Genomic DNA, 12732 nt, shown 5'->3' with positions numbered 1-12732 from the left:
GTTGAATTTATTGGCATAAAGTTCCTAATCATGTTCCTTTGTGGTCCTTTTAATATCTATAGGATCTGTCCTTACATTTCATTTCATTTCTGATTTTGTTATTTTGGGCCATCATTTTTTCCCATTAATCAATGTGGCTAGAGGGACATCACCCTTACTGATCTTGTCAAATAATGTTTCGTATATTTTTTTTCATATATTGTTCAGTTTTCCGGTTGTTTACAGAGAAGCTTAAGTCTGGTCCCGTCACTTAATCATGGCTGCAAGTCAAAGTATCAGGGTAATTTCTTAAACTGTCTATACCCTCAATGGCTTCTCTAAGGTATTTAAAAGCCCAAATTTTTGACTCACATGGCTTTGCAAAATCTGGAGCCAGCTCTTTTGCTTTGTACCCAAACTACTAGCCTTTTAGTTCACCAAAAATCTGTTTTCTCCTATCCCAGGATCTTAGTAATTGCTGTTGCCCCTGCCCAGAACAATATGCTATGCTATCAGTTCCAATACCTGTTTCTTTCATCTTAGCTTAAATCACTTTCTTCATGGTAGCCTCCCCTAAAACCCTAGATTTATATTTTCAGAGCTCCCTATTCTTTCTTTCAATGGCAATCATCACAATTCACAATTGCATTTACATTTTTTGGAGAGGGATTATCTATTTTTACCTCTTAGTGCATATTATATATCCAACACTTAAACTCAATGCTTGGCATTAGGCACTGAAATACCTGACTGAAAAAATGCTCAGTTCACCAAGGGTGTGGAATTTTTTTCTCAATTCCTTTTCTGATATACAAGATTATCATATAAACTTAGTTACACTGGCTGTAGTCTCCACTTAAGAATTATCAATCATTGGGGCACCTGGGGGGCTTAGTTGCTTAAGCATTGGACTCTTGGTTTTGGCTCAGGTCATGATTTCAGGGTCCTGGGATGGAGCCTTGCAGTGGGTTCCATTCTCAGTGTGCAGTCTGCTGGAGATTCACTCCCTCTGCCTGTCTGCCCACCTCCAACCCTCATTTGCACTCTCTCTCTAATAAATAAAACCTTAAAAAAGAAAAAAGAAAAAAAACTTAAAAGAATTCTCAACCATTAGGAGCACCTGGGTGGCTCAATTGGTTGAGCCTACCGAGCCTTGTTTTTGGCCCAGGTCCGTGGTCTTGGGGTCATGGGATCAAGCCCTGCCTGAGCTTCCTGCCCCTTCCCCTTTCTAAAATAAAGAAATAAAATCTTAAAAAAGAAAGAATTCTCAATGATTAGACAGCAATTTTGTTTCAGGTTCTAAAATCTCCCCTAAGTTAATATTCTGTACATTGTCTCCTTGTGGTCCAATTCCTAGTTTCCACTTCTATTAAATTTTCCCTAGATTGACTTTTAAGTGTTTACTTGAACCAAAATCTCAAGGTTGAGGAAAATCTAAAATGGAAGTAAATCCACTTATACAAAAATTTCGTGTAAGAATCACTTTTAGTTTAAAAGTTTAGGGATCCCTGGTTGGCTCGGCAGTTTAGTGCCTGCCTTTGGACCTGGGCATGATCCTGGAGTCCTGGGATCGAGTCCCACATCGGGCTCCCTGCATGGAGCCTGTTTCTCCCTCTGCCTGTGTCTCTGCCTCTCCCTCCTTCTCTGTGTCTCTCATGAATAATTAATAAATAAAATCTTTAAAAAAAAAATAAAAATAAAAGTTTATCCACTATATTATGAAGTAAATAAGGTTTCATAACTTGCTTGAAGTTCGCTGAAAAATGCCTCCTCCAGGAACATATTTGTAAACAAACTTTTGGAACACAAACTATCAAACATAAGCACGTTTGGTACCAGTACCAGTAGCACATGGCTATTTCAATTTTCAGTTGCCAGCTTCTAACAGTTCTCTATTTAAAATTTCATGAAACATAATAACAGTTACTAAGATTAATAATTGCTTTCATTCTTAAAGATTTTCAAGTTTCACATCTAAGTTTCTGCACAATTTTTGCAAGCTTATTTCCAGTTTAAAAAAATTATCAAATTAGTATGTTCTGAAATTCTAAGTGTTTTAACCCATATTTTAATGTTATTTTTCTAAAATGGTATATATTTCTTCCCCCTTCAGAACTAACATGAGCTAGATGAATGCAATAGTTAAGAATAAAACTCCTAAGGAACAAACACGACTCTCACAAATGGTTGTTTGGTAAATGATTTTGTATATCAAGAAGATGCTTTGGAAGGAAGGAGGGCTTAGAGACCATTGTAGTTTAAAATCAATATGGCTGTCTCACTTGACTCATTTTAAATAACTCTACATAGCTACACATGGTATTATTGGGTAGTGTTGAAGTAACACTACTACATTTAGAAATAATCTTAATTTCATATTCTACTCAATTTTTCTTATATTTCAAAATATCTTATATATACCTATGCATGGGAAAAGAAGTTCAACTTCAGGAAGTGAATAATTTAGTTAACACTATTTTAGTTTTCAAAATGATTTAGGTTGGCCTGTAAAAACCAGGAAAAATAATACTTAAAAGACTTAAAATTCTGAAATTGAAACTTTTTCATTTGTATGACTTCAATTTTTTAACACCCAAGTGGAAAGGGTGTATGTAGAAGTATGAGCCACTCAAATCTACACTACCCAACCCAAAATAATAGAGAAAGTACAACAATGTTATAAAACAAGGTTTATTCTGTAATACTTTATCATAATGAATTGCATCTCTTTGGTAAAAATAAACTTTATAAACATTTTAATAATCAGAGATTAGATACAAAAACTAAACATCTGTTAAGTTGCTTTTAATATGAGCAAAGACTGGCAACTGAGAAGTGGTTCACTTGTGACTGGTCATCTACTGGCAGTTATAACTCAAACTCAGGGCAATTTTTATGCTACATTAGAAAAGAGGATAAGGAAACCAGTTTAATAACTCAAATTTCTTGAATCAGAAAGCATTCTTATACTTTCATTTAAAAATAAATAATAGTTACAGTGAATTGGCAATTATACATTTTATACACTATATGATGGCAACATAATACTTTAAAATTAAGCACTTAGTTTAATAAGAATGTACAACAATTTTAAAAACAAGTTTTGACAATGGCACTGGCAGTTAGACACAAAAAAATGTGCTTTAAGAAAAAATGGCAGGTATAACATTAAAATACTCTACTTTGTCTTTCAATAAATATTTTGAGTACATCATTAACATAGTGAAGTAAACTTTGTTTCAATCAAAGCTTACATATTTCAAACTAACAACAACAACAAAAAACCTGTAAAGTACATGTAAACCAGAAGGCCTCAAAGTTTAATCAAATGCTACGATCTTCACAAATGGTTGTTAAGTTACTGTAGTATTTAAGACAAAAGTCTTTACAGCTTTGTGAAGTATTCACATCTGTTGATTAAATTGCTAGAAAAGGCCTCCTGGTCTACAAAGACACACACATTCCCTCAACACTTTCTCTACCTTGAATTCGTGCTTAACATATATTTAACTGACCACCTAGTATGAACCCTTTACATAATGCCTCAGAAAAGTAGCAAAAGAAAAAATATATATTCTAAGCCTTACTATATACAAGGGAATCTAAGTTAAGAGAAGTCATGCTGGCTATAGGGAGGAAAGGAAAGACTTAAAGGTGGAAAAAAGGAGGCAATCCACCAATAATTAGCCTTTCCATGAATACAAGTATATGTTTTTTTCTCTGAATTTGAAACATAAAATTATTAATGAATTTAGTAATATATTGCACAAACAAATTTCAAAGATCTATATTCAAGAAACACTGATTCTTCTGGGATGTGAAAGATGAAGATTAACTGTGCTGACTCAAAACTTTTACTAGAAATCTATTATAAACTGGAATCAGTTATAACAATTTATATAGATGTAAGGCAAATTATGTTAGCTTAAATCACAGTCTTAAAATATGCTGAACATATAAACTCTCTGGGATTGCCAAACTGTTCCTATTACAGTATAATTTCTTATTACTATATTATTAGAAATACAATTTCCAGTCCATAGGACTTGAAATGACTTTCCTTAATTGGGTAGTTATTAGCCATGTTTTTATCTCAACACACCTGAGGAATGGGATTATAATACCTATGAAAGTAACGATGGGGGAATCATAATTAAAAAAGATACTTCCTCTCAAAAATAACTGCCTTGGTAAATCAGCAAATGAAAAGTGGTGCACTGAATTCTGTATAAGAATTAAGTGTAAAATATCCTGTGACTTTTTCTCGTTAATCTTTAGTATGAAAGTGTTCATTGTCCTTGCTAGTGAAGCATACAAATTTTTAAATTTGTGGGAAGAGTACATGAAGAGGGAGAGAATATCAAGTTTAAAGAATTATTGTTATTTACATTAAGCTAAAATAATTTTGAAGATCCCTCTCAAAGGAGAACAACTCTCCCCCTCCGTACCCAAGATCATTTCCCTCTGCTTATGAAGAGCAATTATCTAATGGACAGGAACCAGAAAGAACATGTGTGGTACAGAATTTCAGTAGAACAAAATAAACTGGAACCAGATCACTGAAACATTGTTACTAAAGTCTATCCACAGTGGGCTACAGTAAATAGCTTTAAGATACTGTTATTAAAATGATTTTTATCATCTGTGTACTATTTATACTGTGGTAAAGCATTTTTTTTATTATAGTCACTGTCTTCAGTAAAATGTATTGACTTGGATTAGCCATTTTCTGTAGATGAGATGTATATGCAGGAAAAACCCCCAAATGCCTCATCCTGCATAGTTAACTATTTTTCATTATCAACAAATTTAAAAATTACTGTATATCAACAGCACCGATTCTATTGATGTGGCCACCCAAGTTCAATTACAATTAACATGGAAATGGGACAGATAATATTGTTTTTATCCCTGGCTTAAAGTTTTGCCAATTGAAAACGATGTTTTCGTTATGCCTCTCAATTGACAGTTTTGCCCAAATAAGATTTACAAGTTAAAACAAAAATATTTGTCTCTTTAAGAGAAAAAAAAAAGCCAAGAAAATGCTTTAGTCATAGGAATAGCTGAAAGTAACCAAGCAAAATCATAAGCCTATGAGTGTATGTATGTATGTATGTATGTATATATGAAATTATCAGAAAAATGATAACAAGGTCATTGTTATAAAACAGAATGTACCATGAGATAAGACTGAACTTTAGGGAAGTTGCTTCCACCAACTGTAAAAAAATATACATAATGAGTAATTTTAGTATTATTAGTATCCTGTGTTCTTAATATAGTCAAACTATAAAAATGATATGGAAAAATGTCTCATTGAAGCAGATTTGTTCCAATACTTAAAATGCCTTAGTCAATGCATGTTTAGAACAGCAATATAAAATCTTTTAGCATGGAATAAACAGCACATATTATGTATTATACTGTCTCCCCTGAAGGGTGTACTGTAGAAGATTTAATTTTATATGAATTTTAAACCCTTGACAGGTACTTTGTCTCTACAGTTTTGTTAAGTCCTTTTAAATTTAATTAGGAATACACACAAATTTAATTCATATAAACCTTAGACAAGTTTTTTCCTAAATGATCTACCTGAATAATTATGAGGACATAATTATTAATTATTCAAAATGTTTATTTTAGATTACACTCCATTCCTACTACAAAATTCCCAGAATGCAGTCCACTTTACAAGCAAACGAAATTCTCTTATTGCAAAAAGTGTGTCAAAATGAGTGTTAACCCCATAACACACTTTATGGCTATATCCTCTCATTAGATTGTTTCTTCTCAACAAAGACAACTAGTGGCTAAAATTCAAACAATGGCTGCAAAGCACTTTGGGAACAAACAAAAAGCCTCCGATAAATTTTATGTAACATCTGGGAAGTAAAAAACATTCAAAGATAATATTGTAATAGGAATTGGGAGTGTTCTTAGATGAAACTATACCACAAAACTGCCTTTTCTAAATCTCAGAACTCTTTGCTGTACTTTCTGCCTATGCAACCAAAAGGAGCTTCCTAGACCACTAGGACCTTTTCCAATTTATATTCAACTTTGTCCATGGTTCAACAAAAAAATAATTAAAAACAAAAATTAAGACAAAATAAAAAACCCAAATCTCATTCTACTGGATTGCATGTGTCCAGAGAGAAGTATATGAGAAAGACATCAGCAAAATTTTTAGCTGGATCATCAGCTATAGTTAACACAGATGGGAAAAGAAAATGAAAAGAAAGCTATAGTTGCCAATCCTTACACTTTAACATAAACAGATTAGAAGATTTTTGCTACAAGTTTTAAGACAGAGGCTGTGAATTTTCTTATATAAAAATTTCCAAATCTGAGAGACATTTATCACAAAAATTATGTTTTTAGGACTTGGCATCATATCTATGGTTGGGCATGATCCTAACAGCAATTACTTAATAAAAATTAAAACAAATGTTCTGTAATAAACAAGTAATTAGCACCCCTCCCCCACCCTAAAACAAAAGAAGTCCATTATGGCTTTGATATCCCTTGTAAAGAATTAAGTAGAATAGTATTGCCACACTTTAAAATAATTTCACACAAATAAGTATTTCTATTTTTTCCGCTGCTTTTGATTTTGAGTCTTTGCAGTACTTATTAGGGAACCCAAACATGTACGGATTCCAGCAAGGTGGAGCAGAGATCCAGCTGCCTCTTTGAGCTCCTCATCAATTTCTTGACATAACTGTTTGCGCATCTTTTTGCCTGGCTGCCCTTTTTCAGAGGTATCTGCACAAGCCTGTGATGCATAGCCACTGTCTCCAAGAGGATCATCTTCGTAATCAACATCTGTGTCTTCTTCACTGTGAAATCCTTCACTGCCATCACTTCCCACATGGCTACTCTTTGGGATAAATTCATATGCCTCATCGACAGAGGACAGAGAAGACACGCTAGACCTGGACGCGCAGCGCTGTGCTGCCATGCTACTTGCACTGTAATTATGGTCTTCTTTTGGATCAATGCTCGTGGCCAAAGAATCACTCTCTTGCAATCGCATAGTACTGGGATGATTAAACGCATTGCCATAACTCCTCTTTTTCTGCATTGCTGTTTTAAGAGGAAGAGGCTTCTCACCTGTAGAAAAGAAAACTTCCATCAATAGGTCAAAGCATGTGATTGCAAGAACAGGCCACTGAAACTACTATATCAATACAGAGTAGTGCTTTCGTTTAGTAATGTTCTATAGGTTTTTGTTCACTTTTTTTTTTTTTTACTTAGACCATATCCTGTAGGTATTAATTTGAAACATTTTAAAATCACTTAATCTTATGTCTTGATTTTTCCATGAAAAACATAATTATTTCGAGCTGCTTGTACAGAATGCCTCAATAAGAATGTACCACTGTTTAGCCAACCATTTCCCTTTTTTTTTTTTTTAGCCAACCATTTCCTTGTTGATATTTAGGTTTTCCCAATTTTTCACTACTAAGAATAATACTGTAATGAGGGACGCCTCAGCACGTAAATATGAAAGCAAGAACAATAAAAGTTTGAGGAGATGATATAGGGAGTATGCCTTCATGAACTTAGGCAAGGGAAGATATCTTGTTTGTTTGTTGTCTTCTTGTTTTTAATCCTCTAACATGTCATTAGTGTTATTTTATGCAGTTAACGCTTGTTTATCTCTACCTGCATGTTTCTTACTTGCATTGGTTTTCATTCTTCTTGCATTTCATGCCCACTTCAGGCATCTCTATTTGGGGTCTCTCTCTACATGGAAGAAAGGATCTCTTTCCTTCCCTCTGAAATATGCCCCTTAGACTTTACTAAAAGACCCTTCTGATGATTTCACTTTTTAATAATCTCATCTGTCCTTTCTTTCACTGTTTGTCTGAAAATATTTCTATTTATTTCTTCATTATTCTTTTTTAGTTTTTTAAGATTTTATTTATTTATTCATGAGAAACAGAGAAAGAGAGAGAGAGCATGCAAGCGCACCACCCAGGCGTCCCATTATTTCTTCATTATTCTTAAACAGTATCTTTTCAGGGCCTAGAGTCCCTTGGGTGCAGCTATTTCCTTTCAGGAATGAAGATATCATTCCATTATCTTCTGGCTTTCGGGGACACGTGGCTCAGTGGTTGAGTGTCTGTCTTCGGCTTGGGGTGTGATCCTGGAGTTCTGGGATCAAGTCCCACATTGGGCTCCCTGCATAGAACCTGCTTCTTCCTCTGCCTAGGTCTCTGCCTCTCTCTATTGTGAATAAATACAATCTTAAAAAAAAAAAAAAACTGCAATGAAAATCCTTCTAGATGCCTTTTCTTACACATATGTAAATATTTTTCTAGAATACCAAGAAATAGAATTATTAAGTAAAAGAATATACACATTTCAAATTATCACTTTTTTTTTTTTTAAACCTAAGTAGAGTTGACATACAATCTTATGTTAGTTTTAGGAGTACAACATAGTGATTTGACAATTCTATACATTACAAAATGCTCACCCTAAGTTGTAGTCACCATATAAAGTTATTACAATATTATTGACTATATTCCTTATTTGTACTTTTCATCCCCCTGTGATTTATTTATTTTATCATTGGAAATTTGTAATCTCCTAATTGCCTTCACTTATTTCACCCATCTACCCATTCTCCTCCCCCCAGGCAACCATCAGATTTTTTCTCTATAGTTTGTTTCTGTTTTTTGTGGGGTTTTGTCTTTTTGAAGATTTTATTTATTTATTTGAGAGAGAGAATGAGTGAGGAGAGGGACAGAGTATGAGTGAGAGGGACAAGCAAACCCTACACTGAGCATGGAGCCCCATGCGGGGCCTAATCTCATGACCCTGAGATCATTACCTGACCCCAAACCAGGAGTCAGATGCTTAATGGACTGAGCCATCCAGGCGCCTGAGTTTGTTTTTTGTTTGTTCATTTGATTTTCAGATTCTACATAAAAGTGAAACCATATGGAATTTGTCTTTCTCTGGCTTATTTCACTTAGCATAAAACTCTCTAGGTCCATTTATATTGTCAAGAATGGCAAGATTTCATTCTTTTTTATGGTGGAGTAATATTCCTGTGTGTGTGTGTGTGTGTGTGTGTGTGTGTGTGTGTGTGTATCTCCTCTTTATCCAGTCATCTACTGATGGATACAGGCTGTTTGCTTCCATATGTTAGCTATGTAATAAACACAGGAGTACACATATCTTTTCAAATTAAGTGGGGTTTTTTTTCCCTTTGGGTAAATACCCAGAAGGGGTATTTAGAAGACAGTATGGTTCTTCTATTTTTAGTTTTTGAGGAACCCCAATACTGTTTTTCATAGTGGCTGGACCAATTTGTATTTCTACCAACAAGAAGTTCCTTTTTCTCTACATTCTCATCAACACTTGTTATTTCTTATCTTTTTGATACTAGGCATTCTGACTAGTATGGGATCTTACTGTGGTTTTGATTTGTATTTGTAGTTGGTATTTTCAAATTGTCCTCCAATTGAGCAAAATGGTTGTACTAATTTACATCCTACAGTGTATGACAATATCCAGTTCCCACAATTAACACCTAATATTATCATTCATTTTAATTCTTCATAATCTCATGGACAAAAAAAGCAGTATCTCAATATTATTTCATTTTGTATTTCCCTGTCTTCTAGAGAAGGTGCACATCTTTTCAAATGTGTATCGAATACTTTATTTCCTTCTCTGAGACCCATCTAATATATATTCTCTTGGCTTCTCTGTTGAACATTTTCCTTCTTACTTGTAGAATCCTTTTATATACATATACTCAGTATTAACCATTTGTTATACACATAGTAAAAAAAATGTTCTTTTAGGGTTTGTCTTGTGTGACTTTCCTTACAGATATCTTTTGTTGTCAGAACTCCAACATTCTGATGTTTAATTTAATTAAATTTACCCATATTTTCTTTTATGGATTTTGCATTTTGTATCTGAAGGGTTTTCTAATTTCAAGGTTTTAATATACTTTCCTATATTTTCTTATTTATGGTTTTTTACTTTTAAATCTTTAACCTTAATTTATTTGTTTCTTGGTCTATGTAAAAATATTTATCACAGTATTAACTTCAATTTCATAATTGCTCAGATATATTAATGGAAATAGAATAAAATAGAAACTAAGTAATTCCAATGAAAACACAAATTTAGTTGGAAAAAAACAATTTTGCTTACAACATTTAAATATTTTGCATTCTAAATTACATTTAAAAAAGCACTCGCAAAAATCTGTTATAGGAAGAAAGGCATGATTGCTTACATTCTAAAATTCCTTGTTCGATAGAAGTATTTAAGAGCATCATTGCAGTGGCAGCATCAATATCAGATTCTGAAAAAGGAAAAGAATAACAGTATTAATTAATTATAAAAGAGGCTATTATAAGTATTTGCAAAGGTAACTAACATTAAGATTTGGTGTATATTCTTTTACTTAAAAACACAAAGGCACCCACACGTTAAACAAAATGGGACACATATTATTCTGCAATCTATTTTTGTTCACTTAAAATTATGAACAGTTTTGTGAACAGTATTGAGTAAAGGGGAATGGAGTAGTACTGGAGATAATAAAACTTCTTATTATTTTCTTTTTTTTTTTTTAAGGTTTTTATTTATTATTATTATTTTTTTTAATTTATGATAGTCACAGAGAGAGAGAGAGAGAGAGAGAGGCAGAGACACAGGAGGAGGGAGAAGCAGGCTCCATGCACCGGGAGCCCGACGTGGGATTTGATCCCGGGTCTCCAGGATCGTGCCCTGGGCCAAAGGCAGGCGCCAAACCGCTGCGCCACCCAGGGATCCCCTTCTTATTATTTTCTTAATAACATTTTCTTTTCTCTAGCTTACTCTACTGTAAGAAGACAGTATGTTATTCACAAAACATACAAAATATGTGTTCATCAACTTTATGTCATCAGTAAGGCTGTAAGTAGATAAGTTTTTGGGGAATCAAGTTATACGTGGATTTTCAACTGCATTGGGGAAGGGAGCAGGAATCAGCACCTCTAATCCCTATATTATTCAAGGGCCAACTGTAACTAAAAATGTATATTAAGGCATTCTTCTTTTTTTTTTTTTTTTAAGATTTATTTATTTTGGTGGAGGAAGAGGGGGAGAGTGTGAGCTGGGGGAGGGCCAGAGGGAAAGAATATCCAAGCATACTCCCACTGGTGCAGAGCCCAGTGCAGGGCTCAATCCTACCATCCATGAGATCAGGACCTGAGCCAAAACCAAGAGTCAGATGCCCAACTGACAGTCATCCAGGCGCCCCTACCTTTTTAGCATTTAAAAAATATCTTTACTTGGGCATATCTAGAGTTATGAAGTACTGCATTAATTACATACTAGCTACAGGAGTTACTAAAAACACTAAATGAATAACTACTGCTGGCACAAAAGTATTAGTAATGTTTTTAATCATAATTTTATATAAGGCTACAAGTACTATAAACTTCATAAGAGGTCAAATATAATTATGGATATTCCATAAGGAAAATGAGTTTCAAAAGGCCGGTAAAATCAGTAGGTTTTTTAAAATTTTTATTTATTTATGATAGTCACAGAGAGAGAGAGAGAGAGGCAGAGACACAGGCAGAGGGAGAAGCAGGCTCCATGCACCGGGAGCCCGATGTGGGACTAGATCCCGGGTCTCCGGGATCGCGCCCTGGGCCAAAGGCAGGCGCCAAACCGCTGTGCCACCCAGGGTTCCCGAATCAACAGGTTTTAATCCAGATAAAGTCATTATGTTCTCATAACTACTTTTCTGCCAAAAGTTCTCCATCTTGGCGATTCATTATCCTGAATAACTGTAATTAAATAAAAATGAAATGGTATAATCTAACATGAAGGAAAAGCTAAAAAATATTTAGAAATTTTATTTTTTATTATTTTATTATTTTTAAAGAGTTTATTTATCTATTCATGAGAGAGAGAGAGAGAGGCAGAGACATAGGCAGAGGGAGAGGTAGGCTCCCTACCAGGAGCCCAATGCAGGATCCAATCCCAGGGCCCTGGGATCACGACTTGAGACAATGGCAAATGTTCAACCACTGAACCACCCAGGCATCCCAATATTAAAAAATTTAAATTATAAAGGATGTTTAAAATAAGATTTGGATACGAAACTTCCCATTTCTATCGCAATGCTAAAAATCTTTATTACCCCAAAGTTTTCCATTTTATTTGTAATACCTATTTGTAAAGTTATTTTAGATAACAAAGCCATAAAGATATGGACTTATTTTTGTTATTGGCTTTACCAAACAGGCTTAAGTAAATCAGGAGATGGTTGTTACAAAGGAGCACATAAAACTACAGCTCTTTCCCTTTCAATAAACTGTAACCTTGTGAAATAAGAGTCTCTACAAATGCTTCCCCAATTAAGGTCGGAACCTGTCTTATCCACTATGTTCTACAATGCCTAGAACAGTAGTAGGTCATTGATAAATGTGCAAATAATGAAGTATAGAACTTCTTTGCCTTCCTTTCCTTAAATTAAGCTGATCATCACCAAATTACTAACTAATGCTGCATATCAATGGGCTTGCATGTTCTGAGTATTATTAACTCATCTAATCCTCACAACTTTATAATGTGGATACTAATAGTGTTTCCATCTTAAAAATGAAAAACAGACAGGTCTCTAGAAATAATGAAGATTGAACCTTTCAATAGTCTACTTCCAGAACCCAGGCCTTCAATTTGTACTCTATCAATTATCACTCATTAATACCTACTAAGTATCCA

At 34.1% G+C, this 12732-nt stretch overlaps 1 protein-coding gene across 5 annotated transcripts in view; it reads right to left on the bottom strand.

Moving 5' to 3' along the window:
* Window positions 1–2656: 2656 nt before the first annotated feature.
* FOXN2 (forkhead box N2) overlaps window positions 2657–12732 on the bottom strand; it is a 71677-nt gene continuing 61601 nt past the window's right edge. For 4 of the 5 annotated variants that reach the window (XM_025992607.2, XM_072742312.1, XM_072742313.1 and 1 more), the window contains 2 exons: window positions 10247–10315; window positions 2657–7092 (listed from right to left, as the gene is read on the bottom strand). In XM_025992607.2, coding sequence (XP_025848392.1) covers window positions 6569–7092; window positions 10247–10315 — 593 coding nt within the window. In that variant the 3' untranslated portion in view covers window positions 2657–6568. Of the gene's footprint in view, window positions 8232–10246; window positions 10316–12732 lie in introns of all 5 variants that reach the window. The other variant, XM_072742314.1, reaches the window with a different exon arrangement.

This window comes from Vulpes vulpes, chromosome 16 (assembly GCF_048418805.1).
Source record: "Vulpes vulpes isolate BD-2025 chromosome 16, VulVul3, whole genome shotgun sequence".
Taxonomy (NCBI): Eukaryota; Metazoa; Chordata; class Mammalia; order Carnivora; family Canidae; genus Vulpes; species Vulpes vulpes.
Note: the sequence above shows the minus strand (reverse complement) of the source record. Positions and strands in the feature narration are given on the sequence as shown.